Raw genomic sequence first — 19,853 nt, 5'->3', positions numbered from 1 at the left:
ATTTTAAACAGGTAGCGGTCCTGTAGAATCAAGAGTATTTTGCCACAACAATTCTATCGTGGCATGACAACCCATTTAATGCAAAATGACACAGTCAAACTCTAATAATATTTTTCCCCTTTTGTCAAAAATCATAGGTACTTCCAACTTTTCCATTATAAATTCCCATGTCTATACAGTCACACTTTCTCACCAATGGCTGTGCTGTAATGTCCCAGGTTTGGAATCTCCACCTGTCCTGAAGAGAAATTCTTGTGCTCTAACAACTGCTCCTCCGCTTCTCAAATTGCTGAATATTTTGCTCTTTAATTATATAATATTAAAATCAAATTATCATATAAATATGAGGTCAAAGTATGGGACTTCAAAATGGCTACGGAATTAAATCAACAGTTATGTCCCAACTTCCAACTACGCTTCATCTAAAAAAACCACATTGGGTCTTGACTCTCCATGTTCAGCTCCACAGCAAAGAGATAAATGTGCCAGAAGTAAATCAAGCGCTAAAATTTCTTGCTAGTATGATTTCATTGATAATATTTTCAGAATGAAGACTAAATTTCAGGGTCACAGTTTGTGCATTCTTGTTCACTGTTTTCTATTATTGCATTTCAAAAGTAACAGCCAACATGCAATTAGGTTTGTTCGCATCTTCGATATTACAGGTGTCTAAACTTGCAGTACTGGGCGAGGTTTCAGAGCAAGGTCCTTTGCTGTGAAGTTTACAGATAAGTCCCTTTCATAACATTTTGGATTATGAGACAATTCAAGAAGCTATATAACTCCACAAAAGCAGTGATGGGAGTGCACAGCTGTCATTGTGTCTATTGAAGTCCAATAAATAATACAGCTAAGTCTATACAGATATTATCGTGTTCAACTGAGGAATGATTCCACATCTAGACCTCAATCATAATGAAATGAAAGCCATATTGCTGCAATATTGTCATACATTCTTGTTTATAGAAAGGCAATTCACATCAGGCCAACACATGCTGTTTGCTTTCTGCTCTCCAAACCACTGATTCAACAGACTAATGTAAAAATAGCTTAATCCAGTAACAAGCACTTAGCCTGACATTTTATTCCTATTAATTCCAGATGCAATACTTTTTTTTTTCAAAAAATATTACCACCCTAGACGGTAACAATATTACCATAAAAATATTACCACCTTAATTGGGCAGGTGGCAGATTTTCCTCACCAATTTTTCATTTTTAAAAGTGGCGGCGTGTCACTTAAAAATGGATGACAGAACAGTCAAGCCCAACCAATTCGTACCAACATCCACCAGTGTGTGTGCTTTCAAGCAGGAATCACATGATAGCAATGCTGGGTTATCAATTGTAGCACCCTAACTGGTGCTCAAGCCTGAGGCTTTGCACTCTTTATGGCTCAGTGATACTTGTCAGGGATTGTTTCAGGGATAGCTAGGTATTTCTGCTGAGGTTTTGAGCTCTTGCTACAAACATATCATCAGATGCCGGTAAATACAAATGCAACAATCCACACTTTAAAATGGCTAAAAAAACGACAAAATCATTGAGTTTAATTCAAAAAAAATTTGAATGGTTATTTGGTAGATACAAAGCTTGAATACTGATGTAGAGAGAGACATGTTGCTGAAGTTTTCCCGTCTTGCGCTCCTCAGGGCAATCGCAAGAATGCCAAATTTTAAATGATCACAACAATTTAAACTACAGGGCGTAAGACTTGCCAGCCAATCAGCACCCTTTTCTCCTGTAGCATAAGTTGTCATAATTCTTTGAAATTTGGTATTCTTGCATTTGTCCTGACGAGTGCAACACGAAAAGCTTCGGCAACATGTCAGCATAATTGAAATGATGATTTATCTAGCTATGGGAGCAGCACAATACTATAGAGTACCTCAAATCTGATCACAGATTCTGCATTCTCGACAGCTGACGTCATCTTGGGAAGAGAATTAATTGATATCACTGGCACGTCCATTCATCAGGCAGCTGTTCTGGCTACTGAATAAAAAGGCTGCACATGTCGCTTCCTGGTTAACTGTGTGTGCTGCGCGTGTATGTCGCAGTACACAATGAACTGACTCTTCAGTCCAAATCCTGAGTAGTTTCAATAATTACTGCCTTCAGCAGCTGGTCGCGGTTCACCCAAACGTTTCTTATCCAGCTTTTTTTGTCAATCCGACATGATTCTCACCAAACTGCCAGTGCAGCTAGACAGTGAAATTACTGATCTGACAATACATTGAAATCTGGTAAACAGTGAGCCACACAGCTTCAGCTTCACTCTGGTGACAAGCTCAAACACCTAGAAACGTTAAATCAAATTTGTCTGTCAATACGTCTTAGCATTCGCTCCATTTTGTCTGGTCAAAGAACACTATTAACATGCGACTATTAATTACTAGGAAACATACTAATCAAATTTTCCACCTTAACCCTTTGGATAATCCAAGAAATATTTTTGGACGGGGTCACTTCTTTTTGCACATTTAACTCACCTTTGAAGCTGTGGGCATGTTTCTTCACAGAAATGAAATCCAAGTTATTTCCACCTTAGCAATGAGGCTTGTCTTGACTGAAACCAAGCTGGTCTCCAAATCAATGAGATGGTCATTCAATTGGCTTCATTCCCACTAAAGGATTTATGATGCTCAATGCATCTGTTGAAAATGAAAGTTGGCTTCAACAGAGGCCAAAGATAAAATTCACCAGTGCCAAAGGCGAATCTAAGTGCTGCAATGCCCAGGTATCATCAACTGAAACAAAATAATGTCAATGACCAAGTGAAGATAAACCACTGCAAGACTTCAGGAAAAGTGAAGAAATGTTAAAGTTTCACTCAAAATCTTGGAATGTAGGGAGTTAAACAGAGTTATATGAAAACAAAAGGCATCCAGTGAGACACATGAAAAATAATGGAAATGGGTAATACTGCAAATATTGGGAGAAAAGAAAGCACTAGTCTGTGACACAGTTGGGAGGACACGGTTGCACTCATCTAATTCCCGCCTGTTGAGTGTCCCCAATTTTCATCGCTCGAGCATTGGTGGCCATGCCTTTACTTGCCTCGGACCTAAGCCTTGAAATTCCCTCCCTACACCGCTCTACTTCACTTTCCTCCATTAAAAATAGATACAAAATGTTTACTTGCACTCTTCTCTTTACAAATGCTGACTGACTTGCTGCATTAAAGAAAATGTTGTGGCTTTAAGTAATATAAAACAGTTCTTCTAGAATGTTACATTAATAAAAGTTTGATCTCCACTGACACAGCATCTGTATCTTATTCACTGCCTACTGCAATATATGCATCACTTACAACAGGAAACCAGTGTTCATTATCCTGATTCCCAAACCACAATAAGAGATGCACCAATGCAAGTATAAATGGTCAGCTTTCCTCTTCTGCTTAATTGAATTTACAGAAAACTCATCACTGTGTTTCGCTTCACAGAAATTATTTGCTTTATATACTGGTACTATAGGTACTATTTATAAGGCAACCCCAGTGAAATGATGGAAGTATTGAATACTGCACTTAATAGTTGTTTGGTAGTACGAATCTGAGTACTGCTGAAAAAAGATACATGCTGCTGAAGCTTTTTGTCTGGCACTCATCAGGACAGAATTAGTAAGAATACCAATTGTAAAGGGAACACCAATTTATACTGCATAAGAGAGTGCTGATTGGTTGGCATGTAGACTCAGATTGGTAGAGATGTTACCATGGAGAATGCAGCAGGGAGCAGTTAACTGCCAAGCTTTTGTTTAAATTCAAACCAGGCAGGCCGACTCTTGCAAGTTCTGTACTGTGCTTAAGTTAAAATAACCTTCTGACATATTCAAATATAGGGCATGAGTTAGAGGAAAAGGACAATATTTGGATATAATCTTCTTTAAGCAGTTTTGCCATTGAAAGATAAAATGTTCAATATGGACAGGCATAATTTCCTTCACTCTATTTCAGAATTAAAATAAAGCCCTATGCTCATAACGTGACCACAATCATTCAGTATTTCTGTCATCAAAAAAAAAAGCTCATAGAAGAATTACATTCCCTTTGGTTACAACATTTGCCAGGCAAACAAATTTCAACTTCAACCAAAGACAAATATTTTAGCCCCTGCTTAAGTTAGGCCAATTACATTGGTATTTTCATTGCTAAGAAAAGCATGTTATCTAAAGATACCAGGTCGTCTATTACAGAGCTTTCCAATATCAGAATCATTAGAATTGCAACCTTTTGAGAGCAATGTTCAAATTTACGCCAAAGACTAATGTGCTGTGAAACATCACTGAGCCACAATCACAATGGAATGGTTTGGCATTAGCACCTACTTCTACACAAAGGTCTGAAGAGGTTAAGTGAGGAGGACATTCCAAGCTGATATTTTTTGAACATGCTTTGTGTAGGTTTTAATGACTTTTTGCAAAGGTAACCACGTAATGTAGAACGATTCATTCACAGTCAATCTGTAGGTTTCCTTTCATATGGGTTGCAGCTGATGAATTTTTAAGAAATGTTTCCTCTAACAAAACAGTTACAGCTTAAAGCCATTTCTTTTGATGATTTTAAATAAAAGCTGCTGATAATCCACATCTCATGTCCCAATGCATATATTTCTAAATTGATAACATTTTCAAGTCGGTGTTTCCATGTGTCTGTTATGTCTGTTTTCCTGATTTTTAATTGATTGTTTTCTGCTTTGATTACCAATCACATCGCACAAAATCAACTGATCTCGTCACATTGCAATAATTAACTAATCATATCTTACCTCTGCCCCCACCAAAATAAAAAATCAGTCACCGTTATGGTTACTACCCAGGTTCAGAGGAAGTTGGCCCAATAACAGGATGGCATTTACGCCAGCTCTAAAGAAGAGTCATACACACTCGAAACATTAACTCTATTTCTCTCTCCATGGATGCTGCCAGACCTACTGAGCTTTTCCAGCATTTTGTGTTTTTATTTTACATGGCATTTACACCAATTGCCATTGAATTCTGAGGTGAACGCTTTGTGAGAAGGTGTTTTTCAAGAAATATAGGCCTAGGCATGGAGAAACGTGAAAAAGGGATGTCAACACTAATTAAGTTGTATTCGGAGGGGTTTCAGCATTTGACCCAACTCACAACCATAGTTATTCAACATGTCGGTCTGCCAACAATGGTGCCACGAATGCCCACCAGCACTTCTGTTAGTTGAGTGTGTGGTCAGGGTGAAATGAGGGAAGAAAATATCCCTGTGATAATTCTTCTGGGTTGCTCAGTTTCTTAATTCCTGGAGAATCCAGGAGTATCCAGGATGGGGTTGGCAACCCTGGAACTGGGATCTGTCTTCAGCACACTGACCTAGAGATGGCTGGACCTGCAGGGGCTGGGCCTCCATTTATGAACAGCTAGAACTAGTTAGAGACGTTGGCTGGAATTTTCCAGCCCCTCACGCCAGCGGGATTTTCTGATCCCGCCGCTGTGAACGGAGATTTCAATGGCTCACCGGCCCCACCACAGGGGAACCCACCACGGGCGGGAGGGGGAGGGGGAGGGGGATGCTGGAAAATTCCGGCCATTAAATTATCTTAGCTCAATAATGTTAACTGAGCTTTTGAGGATTTTTTCCCCAGTAAGCAATGTCACTGAAGGTATATCAAAATGTTGCATTAGTATTTCCACAGTCCAATAGGAAATAAATTGCCCCTCAAGATCAGGAGTCAATTTTTATTTTTCTTTCAAACTTTGACAAATAAACTCTGAAGCATTTCTCCGAGTTATTAAAACAATTTCATATTAATCAAACTTTAAAGTGCCTTCAATTCTAAAAGTGATAGGTGTCAAGAAGCACCCTTACCAACATTCTTTTGAAAATATAACAATGGCAGCAATCAGTTTTTACAAAGGTCTATAACTGGGAAATTTAATTAATTTCACAGAGAAACATAAATAGCGCTCTTTGCTAACTTGCTCCACAAAACTGTTATCTGTGTAAAAGGGTCCTGTTATTAGAGTTTAGAAGAATGAGGGATGATCTTATTGATCCGTACAAGATTCTGAGGGGGCTTGACAGGGTAGATGTTAAGATGATGTTTCCACTAGTGGGGGAATCATGAACGAGGGGACATAGTTACAGAATAAGGGGATACTCATTTAAAACTGAGATGCAAAGGAATTTCTTTTCTCAGAGGGTAGTGAATGTCTGGAATTCTCTACCCCAGAGTTGTGGAGGCTAGATCACTGAAAGTATTTAAAGAGGAGGTAGATAGATTTTTTTGAAATAATCGGGGAGTTGAGGGCTGAGGAGCTGGCACAGAAGAGGAGTTGAGACCTGGGGCAGGTCAGCCATGATTTTATTGAATGGTGGGGCAGGCCTAAGGGGCCAAATGGCCTACTCCTGTTCCTATTTCTTACGTTTCCTTGTGTATTGTCTTTCTTTCTTTTGACTGGTGCACAGGAATGACAAAGAAAATAATCTATGCAGGGGAGGCAGTGGTATAGTGGTAAGCCAATGACCCAGGGAAACGCTCTGGGAACACAGGTTCCAATCCCACCATGGCAGATGGCGGCATTTCAATTCAGGAAAATATCTGGAATTAAGAGTCTAATGATGACCTTGAAGCCATTGTCGATTGTCCTAAAATCCCGTCTGCTTCATCCAGCAACTCAAGTCTGGGCATCCATGAGGCGCTGTGGACCATCAGCAGCGGCCCACAATCGGTAACCTCATGGCCTGGTATGAAAAAACTTTTTCACACAACGACTGGTTTGGATCTGGAATACACTGTCTGGAAGTGTGGCAGAGGCAGGTTCAACCAAGGCATTCAAGAGGTCATTAGGTGATTATTTGAATAGAAGCAATGTGCATGGATATGGGGAAAAGGCAGGGCAATGGCACTAGGTCATAATGCTCACTTGGAGAGCTATGCAGACACGATGGGCTGAATGGCCTCCTTCTGTGCCGATAAAATTCTGCGATTCTTTGATATTGCCCCACTCTACCATTATGCCCAAGCCAGGGAATCAACCCTGGTTCAATAAAAAGTGCAGGAGGGTATGCCAGGAGCAGCACAAGGCAAAACTAATAATGAGGTGAAGCTACAACTCAGGACTACATGTGTGCCAAGCAGCATAAGCAGCAAGTGATAGACAGAGCTCAGCAACCCCACAACCAACGGATCAGGTCTAAGCTCTGCAGTCCTGCCATATTAAATCGTTAATGGTGGTGGACAATTAAACAACTCACTGGAAGTGGGGGGGCTCCACAAATATCCCATCCTCAATGATGGGGGAGCCCAGCACATCAGTTCAAAAACATAAGGCTGAAGCATTTGCAACAATCTTCATCCACAACCTTCAGCCAGAAGTGTCGAGTGGATGATCCATCTCGGCCTCCTCCGGAGGTCCCCAGCATCACAGATTCCAGTCTTCAGCCCATTCAATTCACTCCACGTGATATCAAGAATTGGCTCAAGGCACTGGACACTACAAAGGCTATGGGCCCTGACAATATTCCTGCAATAGTACTAAAGACTTGTGCTCCAGAACTTGCCGCACCCCTAGCCAAGCTGTTCCAGTACAGATACAACACTGGTATCTATCTGACAATGTGGAAAATTGCCCAGGTATGTCCTATACACAAAAAGCAGGACAAATCCAACCCAGCCAATTACTGCCCCATCAGTCTACTCTTCACCATCAGTAATGTCATGGAAGGGGTCATCAACAATGCTATCAAGTGGCACTTGTGTGACAATAACCTGCTCACTGATGCCCAGTTTGGGTTCTGGCAGGGTCACTCAGCATCTGACCTCACCACAGCCTTGGTTCAAACATGGATAAAAGAGCTGAACTCCCGAGGTGAGGTGAGAGTGACTGCCCTTAACATCAAGGCAGCATTTGACTAATTGTGGCATCAAGGAGCCCGAGCAAAACTGGAGTCAATGGGAATCAGGGGGAAAACTCTGCTGGTTGAAGTCATACCTAGCATAAAGGAAGGTGGTTGTTGGAGCTCAATCATCTCAGTTCCAGGACATCACTGCAGGAGTTCCTCAGGGTAGTGCCCTAGGCCCAAACATCTTCAGTTGCTTCATCAATGGCCTTCCTTCTATCACAAGGTCAGAAGTGGGGATGTTCACAGATGATTGCACCATTCGCGACTCCTCAGATGCTGAAGCAGTCCTTGTCAAAATGCAGCAACATCTGGACAATACCCAGGCTTGGGCTGACAAGTGCCAAGTAACATTCACGCCACACAAGTGCCAGGCAATGACCATCTCCAACAAGTGAGAATCTAACCATCACCACTTGACATTCAAAGGCATTACCATTGCTGAATCCCCCACTAGCAACATCATGAGGGTTACCATTGTCAAGAAAATGAATTGGACTAGCCATATCAAAACTGTGGCTACAAGAGCAGGTCAGAGGCTGGGAATCCTGCGGCGAATAACTCATCTCCTGACTCTCCAAAGCCTGTCCACATCTAGAAGGCAAAGGTCAGGAGTGTGATGGAATACTCCCTACTTGTCTGGATGAGTGCAGCTCCCACAACATCAAGAGGCTCGACACCATCCAGGACAAAGCAGCCCACTTGATTGGCACCACATCCACAAACCAACGCACAGTAGCAGCAGTGTGTACCATCTACAAACTGCACTGCAGGAACCCACCAAGGGTCTTTAGGCAGCATCTTCCAAATCCACAACCACTACCATCTAGAAGGACAAAGGGAGCAGATACATGGGAACACCACGACCTGGAAGCTCCCCCTAAGCCACTCACCATCCTGATTTGGAAATAGATCACGTTCCTTCACTGACGTCGGGTCAAAATCCTGGTACCCCCTCCTTAAAAGCACCTTGGCACTTAATGTATCCACATATCCGGTGGTTCAAGGAGGCAGCTCACCTTTACTTTCTCAAGGGTAATTAGAGGTGGGCAATAAATGCTGGCCTAGCCAGCAACACCCACGTCCCAGGAATGAATTTTAAAAATGTAGATGTGCTGTTGCACAACAAAGGCGTTGTTTAGTCTTCCATGGGCAGTATTTTATGCAGGTCTGCTTATCAGAAGCGAAATATCGTGGCTCTTGAGAAGGCAAGCAACTTATAATTCTAGGCATTGGAAATTCATGGTTTGAGGAAAGGTTAAGGAAGTTGCATGGGTTCAGCGTTGAGAGAAGATTGGGGTTTGGTAGAGTAGTGGTTGTGTTACTGGACTAGCAATCCAGTGGCCTAGGCCGATGATCTGGAGACAGAAGTTCATATCCCACCATAGCAGCTGGGAAATTAAAATGCAACAAATGAATCTAGAATAAAAATCTTGGGTGGAATTTAGTGTAAGGCAACAGGAGTCTTGCCCACTGGCCGGAGAGCCAGCATCATCCTGCGTTGCCTCTTTTTGAGAAGGGTTGCCACATTAAGTGCCATTCAGGCACTAAACTGGGCATTGGCGGGCCTTCCCTGTGATCAAGGACCCCCAGTGCGGAGGTCAACCCACAGAGCTGCCAGCCAATCAGAGGCTGGTAGCTGTGCATAGCTCGGCAGCGCCACCTGGGGAGCAGGGGCTGATGCCAGTAAATGCACCTGAGGGTCAGAATCGCCATGGGGCCCAAGTGAGTGATGGTAGGAGCAAGGGAGGGGGTGGCTCTGAGTGGGCCTTTCCCTTCCCGATACTGGGTCCCTCAGTACGAAGTGCCTTTGAACCAGGGACCTCACTTTGGAAGCCTGCAAACAACCCTGACAGGGTTTGTTTTTCGGGTTTCCCACAGGCCCTTAAGTGGCCAGTTACTGCCCTGGTTAAATGCATCCCCCCCGACCACCCCCCACCAATCTTGCCATGGGGGAGGGCATTAAATTGCACCCACTGTGTCAGTAATGCTGACAATGTATCATTGTAAAAACCCATCTGCTTCACTAATGTTCTTTAGGGAAGATATTCTGCCATCCCTATCTGACCTGGCCTACATGTGACTCCAAGCCCACAGCATGGTGGCTGTTTCTTCACTGCCCTCCAAAGTGGCCAAGCAAGTAATTCAGCTAAGAGGATTTAGGAATGGGCAATAAATGCTGGCCTTGCCAGAAATGCGATATTCCATCAACGAATTAAAAGAAAACCAACATGACCTAACTGAAGATGAGTGGAAAATTTGATTTAGCCACATTCCTCACTATGATCGAGAACATGTTAACCAGTGGTTACACATTCTAATTGAATAAGTTGAAAGGGAAGTTAGGCAAGTTTTAAAAAAAAACACAAGCAACAGGTTTGTAAAACTAATTACCAGAGATGCAACTGAAGGAGAGACTAATAATAGGATGAAAAGGGCCAATAGATATATTTTTGCAGAGAAAATGGATTGAGTGGCATATCAAGAAAACCACGAGGATTCAAACAAATCAAAAGACAGGCTATGATTAGAATGTCTAAATTTATGGCCCACTCGTTTAGAGCCATTTTAATACACAATACTAGCAATGATAATCAGTATCACTGAATCCCTTTAGAGTGAGATTAAGTATTTGTTTCTGAAAAAGAGAACTTTAGACGAACATTAAATTAAGTATACATGCAAATTAAGCAAAATCACATGCATGCCTATTATTGACTTAGTTCTTTGAGGAATGTGTCATGACATGTCTGATCTCAGATCATCTGGCTTTTGTCAAATTGCTCTTTGTTCAAAAATAGTTATGTTTCAGGAAACCTTGCACCAACCTGATCATCGTAGCGGTAAGTCAAGACCTGCTCGCCTGTTGTGTCTTCCAGAAAACTCCCCTGTGGAGAAAGTGCAAATTCGGGAAGGAAGTAGACAGTCTGTGATTGTTCCCCATTTCCCTGGGAAAAAAAAAAGAATGAATAGCATAACATTTTTCTCTTTCTCCATTGCAGGAACTAAATATCAACAAAGACTTTTAAAGTGGTTTTATTCTAATAGCTCCAATTTTCCAGTCACTTCAACCCATTTCACTGAATATCATCCATCATTATTAGCATGATTTCCTCTCTGAAATTATTCTCAAGGTATACAGTTGGTCACGTATCAAGAAATAGTTAAAGCTCACAATGAGTTTGCAAATACCAAGCAGGTCATGTGCATACGATTTGAGACACAATTAAATGTGATTGCCTAGAGATGACTGTTTGCCATTCGTTTGTATAAACACTTGCTTAGCAAACATTTTGCCATGTGAACCTTGGCTCGGTGCTAACACACTCGCCTCGGAGTTAGAAGGCATGGATTCCAATCCCTCACCAGGAACTTGAGTACAAGATCCAGGGTGACGCTTTTCATGTAGTACTAAGGAAGTCAGAGGTACCAGTTTTTGAATGAAATGTTAAACTCAGTCCCAGTCTGCCCTCTCAAGCGGATGTAAAAGATCCCATCGAGCTATATCAAAGAAGAGGAGGAGAGTTCTCCCTGGTGGCTAGACCAACATTTATGCTTCTACCAACATCACTAAAAAGGAAACAGATTATTTGGTCATGATCACATTGCTATGCAGAAGCTGTCATATTTCCTCTGTTGACATTTCAAAAGTTGTTCATTGGCTATAATGTGCTTTGGAAAGTTTTGAGGTCATAAATGCAAGTTCTTTCTTTCTTGCTGATATGACGATCTATTATTTGAATAGAGGAGTTAATCATCTTGTTTTAAGGACTTCACACCTGTGTCGGATTAGCGGACAGAGAAATGTCAAGTAAACACATTAAACATTTGCACTGTAATCTTGAAGAATCATATCCAGGCTAACTTCAGTTTACACAAAACAGTTGTTTCATCCGTCTGTCTTTAGCTGATCAGTTCCCAGGGCCAGGGAGAGAAACCATGGGCCCTGGTGCTTGTCCTGTTTTGAGGCCCCTTATTCCAAACCCCCTTGACCCTTAATTATGCATGATATTTTTTCCCCTTTTCAAGATTCACAATCAATTCACCAAACAATCACAGAAAGGTCCGAGTAAAATGATAACACCCATTGTTGGCATCTGGTTACAAATATTGTCCAATGTATATTCTGCATGGGTCATTAATATTAAGAACAGCAAAGATATAACGCAGTGTTAGTTTGTGTGCACCCTATAGGTGATCCCACTGCAACTATTAAACAAACTAGAGAGTACAAATTTTACTTTAACAGCATCATGCAATATTGTTAATTTGGCAGGACAATATCCCATTAGTTAATTATAACACTGTGCAGACAATAACACTGATTTTGGCCATTGCCTCAGCCCCCATTAACATGTTCTGCACATAGTGTCCATATGGGCACTGACAGTAAATTCATATTTGGAGGGAAAGATTCAATACTTGCAACCCAGACAAACTGCACAGATCCCTTCCGTTCTGTAGAAGACGATTTTCTTAATCTCACAGGGTATAAAGATCAAATAACTCCTGAGCAACAAAGTGGAATGATTGAACAACATATGAGTTCACTGTCAGTGAGTTCCAGATTTCCATTGCCCTGTGTAGAAAAGCTAATCACCCCTGAACAGCCTAACTCTAATTTTAAGGTTATGCACTCTTGTTCTGTCGCCACCCCCCCCCCCAACCAGCCACCACATCCCAAGCAACATCTCAATATTGGTCAAAGAAAGTACAAGCCAGGCCAAAGTTCAGCCTTTGTTCTTTCTTGTCAGGAGGAACACCCTTGTCCTCATTGCATTTACATAATGTTAGTTAGTTGCCATCTCAAAAAGTTCAACTAGATTGAATAAACATGACTTACCCTTCACAAATCCATGCAGGCTCTCTCTGGTCAGCTTTTCAACTTAACAATAGCCCACACTAACTTTCTATTTTAAAAAACCAAGCCATTAAAATTGGAGAAAGTCCCTCAATACGTTCACTTGTACCCGAAGTCAAGGCAAACACATCATTACGGATAATGCAAATGAAGATCCATGCATATACACTACGTTTATAAGGCTGAAGGCACAATGCCAATGGTAAAGCACATACAATCAGGGATGCACAACAGGCCCAGGATTAGAGTGCAGAGAATGGGAAGGGGGCATAGATGGGGTTGCGCTGTTTTGTGTACTTCTGTGATACCGCAAGGTCTCCCTTTATTTCTTTTTAACATGTAATATCTTTGTATTTGTGTCAAAATGTAGCCAGTTGAGAGGTCAACATCTTGAGCTCAGAACCGGGTGGTAGGAACATGGAGTGCAGAGGACATCGGATGAAGGGAGGAGATTTTTGACCGAAGACATCAACTCTGAGGCTTATATGGGACTTTAAAAAAAAAATAAAGACTGGACAAGGATACACAAACACGGGTAGGTCAGGGCATGTCACTGGGCTGGTAGCTAACCACCAGACACCCTGATCACAGGAACTGACTTAGTCAATGGTCTCACAGGTATGAGTAAATGGCTTTCTTCCCACCTTACCAAGGTACAGAAATCACATCCATTGCTGGCAGGTACCTGGAGACAACCCCTGCTGAAAGCAGGAAATGATCACAAGCGGGTTGTCTTTGCATGGCCAGGGTGGGAATGATAAGCCAATTAGATGACTCGATTTAGGACATTTCCTTCAATGCCAAGAGACCACGGTCAGAAAGGAGTATAAAGCCACAGCTCCCAAGGACATTGGGGCTGCAGACAGGAAGTGTGATTTGGTCAGTTACTGGAAGTCATGTGGAGGAATTCTTCAGCGGACTGGCTACCCAGGGACAAGCTCATGCACATGGGTCTGACGAAGCAACTGGTGTTGCGAGCGTATACTATTGCCTAGTGGGTTAATAAAGGCTTTCCATGAGGGGTGATGTGTGGGAGGACTGGGATCTGGCAACATGGTGGAATTATGATCTGGAGCCCAGAAATGATATTTGAGATTGGGAGAGCTCCTTCTGTTCTTGCCTTGCCCATCCACTTGTTACAAGGATAGACCCTTTTAGTTTTAAAAATATGACTTTTCAATTTTCAACTGACTGGAAATTGTACAAATTGAACTGAAACATGGCAAATTGCTTAAAAATTCATGGCCACCTTCCAAAGTGAAGGTGAGAAACCAACAAATCAACCTCAGGGGAGTGTGAAGAGAGAGATGTTTCCTATATTCCAGACACCTATCAAAACTCTTAACTGTCTAAGGAAGAGACATTAAAAATGAAAAGTACTGGATATTGAAACAATGGCTGCCACAGGCAGACCCACCCAAAACCTCTTGGAAATACACAATGGGTGAAGTATTTCAAAGCAAGGCTGCCCAGCCACTAGAGAGAGATTGCAAGTGACACCTTCAGGGGAAACAAGTTGATGGTTACTCTCTGTCCCTTGGAATAAGCGGATTGCCCAGTTCAAGAAGCCAACTCTGCCAGAAACCTACCAGTAAACTGAGATCTCGTAATCTGTTACAACATCTTCTACATCCGCCCGTGTTCTGGAAACAATATTTGCACTACAATAAGCTACATCAGAAACAATGTTTAAAATCTGCACTTCAAAGGCAAAGGACAGTTAACTATATATTCTTTTACCTTATTTTTTAAATGAACTCTAACTCCCCTTATTTCTGATGCCTGTGTGTTGGTGTGCAAGTATGGGCCCTAATGACAGCCTGAGGACTGAATGCTTGGTGTCACATTTTACTATTTTTCTTAGGTTTAGTGGTTAATAAATTTGCTCTTTCTTTGACTCAAGGAAACCTTGTTTGACTGGCTCATTATTGCTCACAGCTTCAGTAGTTAAATACACTCTGATTTGGAAAAGGCATATCCTAGTAAAAAGAAACTTAAATATTTGTTGAGACCAACTGAGGGGGGTGGAATAGAGGGAAGCCAGTTCACCCCTTCTCACCTGGTCGTAGCAAATTTGGGGCTTGTCCAGGATTGCTCTCACAGACTGACAAAACAATTTGAATGGAGATAGTAAATTGTTCCTCTGAAAGCAATTTAAAAACTGCAAAAGGTTTTCTTCGGTCTGTAATACTAAAGTGTAAAAAATGTCCACATTGGATGTCACTACTTTCAAAGAACAGGGTGAGATAACAGGCAAGAAGTTAAGGGCACTATCCTTGGAAGGATTAAAAGGCATAGCTAGGCACTTAGGGGTGGAGCTCCACCTAAAAGCCAGAAAAACGCAAGATTTAAAACGGGTGGTGAAACATCCAGAGGTAGAAATTGAGGACACTGAAACAGATAAATTAGAGGCAGAAAAATTAAGATCGGAGCAGGGGAAATTGGAACCGGAATTTGAGGAAGAGAGAGACAGAGGCAGGAACGGGAAAGAGAGAGAGAGAGAAAGCCAGAGCAAGAGAGAGAGCGCGAGAGCGAGAGGAGGCAGGAGCAGGTGGAGGAGAGAGAATTCCAGGAAAGGGAAAGAGAAAGGGAAAGGGAGTTTAAATTAAAACAGCTTGAGCTGAGAAGAGAAGACCCATTGAACCATCCCTAGTTCAGACTTAAGGGCTGAGGTATTCAAATGTGCCCATTTAGTCCCAAATTTGATGAAGGAGAGATGGACACCTTTATCTCTTTTGAAAGGTTAATAAAGCAGTTAAAGTGGTCAGCCCAACACTGGACCCTGCTGCTGCAGAGTAAGCTGACTGGACCCTGCTGCTGCAGAGTAAGCTGACTGGACCCTGCTGCTGCAGAGTAAGCTGACTGGACCCTGCTGCTGCAGAGTAAACTGACTGGACCCTGCTGCTGCAGAGTAAGCTGACTGGACCCTGCTGCTGCAGAGTAAGCTGACTGGACCCTGCTGCTGCAGAGTAAGCTGACTGGACCCTGCTGCTGCAGAGTAAGCTGATAGAAAAAGCTGTCAGCTTTTTCACCCCGCCTACCCGGGAGGTTTACTCCCTCTTGCCTGAGGAAAGTGCCACTGACTACAAGGCAGAAAAAAGGGCTATTATAAGTGTGTACCAGTTCGTGCTGCAGGGGTAGCATCAGAAATTCCATACCCTCACGATACGGCCTGACCAGGTGTACCTGGAATTTCAATGGTTTAAGCAGCTCACTTTCGACCAGTGGGTACAAACACTTAAAATTGAGGCCACCTAAGGAAACCTTCATGAAATAATTCTCGGCGAGTTCAAAACCTCCAACCCTTCCCCATAAGAACTCAGAGGAACAGAGAGTAACAGGGTCCAGACAGGCAGAAACCCTGGCTGATGATTATGAGCTTGTTCACAAACCCTTATTCCTTCGTTGCCCCAAAACCAACTGAGAAGGACGGAAGGCGGGAGAATGATAAGAAACTTGGCACCCATGGGAGAGAAGGGACAGCTGGAAACACAGGGGGCCCTCTGCAGGTCAGAAAGGATGGTGCTGAGAGGTGGAGTGAGGCCAAGAAGCCTGTGTGTTTTATCGGCCACAAGGCAGGACATCTCCGTGCTGATCGCTGCAGGTTATGGGGAAAACCTGTGGGATTTGATGGGCCACACAAACCCAGCCCGGAAAATGAGAGTCAGACAGAGAACATAGCAGACAAGCCTATGGCTCTGACTGCGGCTGCAAATCCCTGTAGACGCACTGTGAGGGCGGGTGAATTTTTTTTAAATCCCTGAGAATTACAAGGGTTTTGTGTCATAAGGAAGAGTGGCCACATTTCCCCAGAGTGATACAGAGGGATATAGGGGCCAGCCAAGCTCTGCTGCTGGGAAAAGGCATGACCTTTCCATCAGAGAGTCCAGTCAGTGCCAAGGTTTTGGTAAAGGGTATTGAAGGAGGGTACCTGCCCATTCCCTTATAGCGAGTGCACCTGGAGTGCAACCTTGTGTCAGGACCAGTGACCATGGGAGTTTGCCTGTGGATGGGGTTGACCTGCTTCTCGGCAATGACCTGGCAGGATCAAAAGCGATCGCATCCCCAGTAGTCTCAGCAAAGCCGACCGAGATCAGGGAGACAGAATAGCTGCAGGGGAAAGTGTCTGGCATTTTCCTGACTCTGGCGTAACCCGGTCTACGGGCAGACAAACTCCATCAGAGGCGGCTTAAAGGGCACTGCAGACAGGTGATCCGACTGTCTGGCTTTCTGAGATCTTTCTCGAGTGTCTTGCAGATTCTAAGGAGGTAATAAGTCGGTCTTCCTTGGTTGTGGCTCAGTCGAGCCGACCCGTTGTTTAGCTCAGGCTGCCCAAACTGAAGCTGAGGCAGAGGCAACCCCTAAATGCTACAACATTAAAAACGAGGTGCTGCTGAGGAAGTAGAGACACCCTCACAGCCTGCAAATGAGGAGCGGAGAGTGATCCAGTATTAGTGCTATCGAGTTGTGGTGGTGCCGCCGAGGTATCGTGGGGAAATATCAAGGTTAGCACACGAAATCCCGACTGCTGGGCATGTTGGTACATGAAATACTCAAGCCCGCATCAGCCAGCATTTTTACTGGCCACACCTCCACAAGGATGCAGTAAGGGTGTGCAGAACCTGCCACACCTGCCAGGTTGTGTGAAAACCCCCGCCTGCAATAAAACCTTCTCCTATGATTCCCTTGCCGGCTTTTAGGGAACCATCCAGCAAGGTGCTAGTGGACAATGTGTGGGGCCCCTTCCCAAAATGAAAGGGAGCTATTAGTCTATCCTTACCATCATGGATGTGGTTACCCGCTTCCCAGAGTCCGTTCCCCTAAGAACCATATCTTCCAAAATAATGGTGGGGGATTTAAACACTATTCTTTACCCGGTATGGTCTGCCCAGTTGGATCAGGGCTCAAATTTCATGTCCTGAATATTCCAGGAAGTCATGGGTAACCTGGGCATGACCCAGCTGGAGTCCTCAGTGTATCACCCACAGTCGCAGGGGGCATTAGAACAATGCCACCAGGCCCTAAAAACAATGATCAGGACATACTGCCTTGAGTACCCCTATGACTGGGATAAAGAACTAGGTTTTCTTCTGTTAGCTACTAATGACCCATCCAATGTGTCCATCGGTTTTACTCTGTTTCAACTGGTTTATGGACACCAAGTGAGATGTCCTCTGAAACTAATCAAGGAGAGGTTTTTTGAACAGAAGGAGGAAGTTTCCATGTTAGCCTATGTAACCAGGTTCCGTGAGCGACTCACGAGAGCCTCATGTGGCTCCGGGACACTTAAAATTCTCCCAAACAGCTGCGTAAAAACAGGCAGACAAGCATGACAGGGTCGAACCAGGAGACTACACGTTACCGCTCCTACCAATACTGGGTGAACCCTAAAAGCTCGGTTCAGTGGCCCATACAGAGTAACAAAGAAAGCTTGGGGAGGTAAACTATCTATCAAGCTGACACCTCAGACCATGGGAAAAAGCAACAGCTGTGTCATGTCAACACGTTAAAACATTATGACAGCCGAGGAGGCGTCAAGCAGGTAATGGTCTGTCCAACAACACTAGGCCTGGAGGATGAGAGAAACAGTGAGGATGAATTGGATGGAGACATGCGCCAGGCCCAGAATGAACCCCCTACTGTCTGGCTGGCAAACACAGGGACTCTAGCAAAATTGGACACCATATTCACCTACCTAAATACAGAACAGAAAGGAGACCTGACAAGGCTGCTCAATTCATTTAAACACATCTGTAGAGACAAGCCAGGTTGTACCACTTTCGCTCTACCTGATGTCAATGGGGAAGGGGCCCCTCCCCTAAGGCAACATCCCTATTGGCTAGGTCCTTAAAACCTGGTCCAGGTTCGGGAAGGAGTTAACTATATGCTGGAGCATCAACTAATAAAGCCTTGCAGCAGGAGCTGGAGCTCCCCAGCTGTGCTCATGCCCAAGCCGGACAGCTCCACAAGGCTCTGCAGTGACTACCAAAAGCTTAATACAGTGACCAGAGCTGACTCCTACCCGATTCCCTGTCTGGAAGACAGCACAGACAAGGTAGGTAATGCATCCTACACTACAAAGATAGACTTACTGAAGGGATACTGGCAGGTTCCCTTGACTGTCCGTGCGAAGGAAATCTCCACCTTCGTGATTCCGGATGAGTTATGCCAATGTCGAGCCATCTGTTAACACCGAGATGGGAGGAGGGCACTGTCTGTCTCTAGTTCCATTAGTCCATGGGGCATAACATACATTTAAATGATTTCTCCAGCTAGGTATACGGCCAAATATGTGCCTAACCTATGAATCTCAGAATCACCACTCAATGCACAGGTTTCTTCAACAAACAACAAAACTATTAGTTTATTATAAAACCAGTCTTGTCAAGTAAAAGGCAAAGCATATTAGCATCCTGTATGAAATATGAAAGTAACACACACACACACAATAGATAATGGAATCCTTTAACTGGTGCCCAGGTTATACAGTTGGTCTCTCAGCACTGATCTGTTAAACAATCTATGACTCTTGCGCTACTTTTCAGGCGGACTTGAGGAAAACTTGCAGACAGTCAAGTTCAGAACACAGACCAACTTCAGAGCAACTGCCATTCACTGTCAGAAAGTCTCTCTGCTTTAGACTGGGTCTGGAGCTTCAGGAGCTGTTGTCTTCTTTACCCAAGTAGTCGATCCTTCTCATTTGCCCACAAAGCAAAACTAGCCTACCAGCTTTTAAGCATAGTTTTTCAGGCATGGTTTCCTTTTTCAAAGCTGTAAACCACCATATGACCTTTTTGTAAATAGTCCACTGGGGTCAAGAGGTTTCCAGCTTCTTTAAAACTGCTTAATTACCTTTTCTTGTAAAATGCTGTCTTTTCCAGGAACAGCAGCAACCAGAGTCCTTGCATTAACCCGTTAAAGGACAGTGTCTTTTAAAACGCAGAGATTCTTCCAGCGTGTTTGTAGTTCTCAAAAATGAACCATTTTCTGTGATTCAAGCATTTATGACACGTCCCATTTGGACTCAAGTGGCCCAGCCACCTTCCAAAGGCTGTGAACAAGGAGGTGGCGGGCTAATCCAATTGTATAATGTACCTCGACAATCTCCTGGTA

General features: G+C 43.3%; 1 protein-coding gene across 2 annotated transcripts in view; it reads right to left on the bottom strand.

The window, feature by feature from the left end:
• Positions 1 to 19,853, bottom strand: part of adamtsl3 (ADAMTS-like 3) — a 601,993-nt gene that overhangs the window by 523,213 nt on the left and 58,927 nt on the right. For both annotated transcript variants that reach the window (XM_078530447.1, XM_078530448.1), the window contains exon 3: positions 10,708 to 10,827. In XM_078530447.1, the coding sequence (XP_078386573.1) occupies positions 10,708 to 10,827 (120 nt within the window). The remainder of the gene's footprint in view (positions 1 to 10,707; positions 10,828 to 19,853) is intronic.

Source organism: Cetorhinus maximus, chromosome 26, assembly GCF_964194155.1.
Source record: "Cetorhinus maximus chromosome 26, sCetMax3.hap1.1, whole genome shotgun sequence".
NCBI classification, from domain to species: domain Eukaryota; kingdom Metazoa; phylum Chordata; class Chondrichthyes; order Lamniformes; family Cetorhinidae; genus Cetorhinus; species Cetorhinus maximus.
This window is presented reverse-complemented; position numbering and strand designations above follow the sequence as displayed.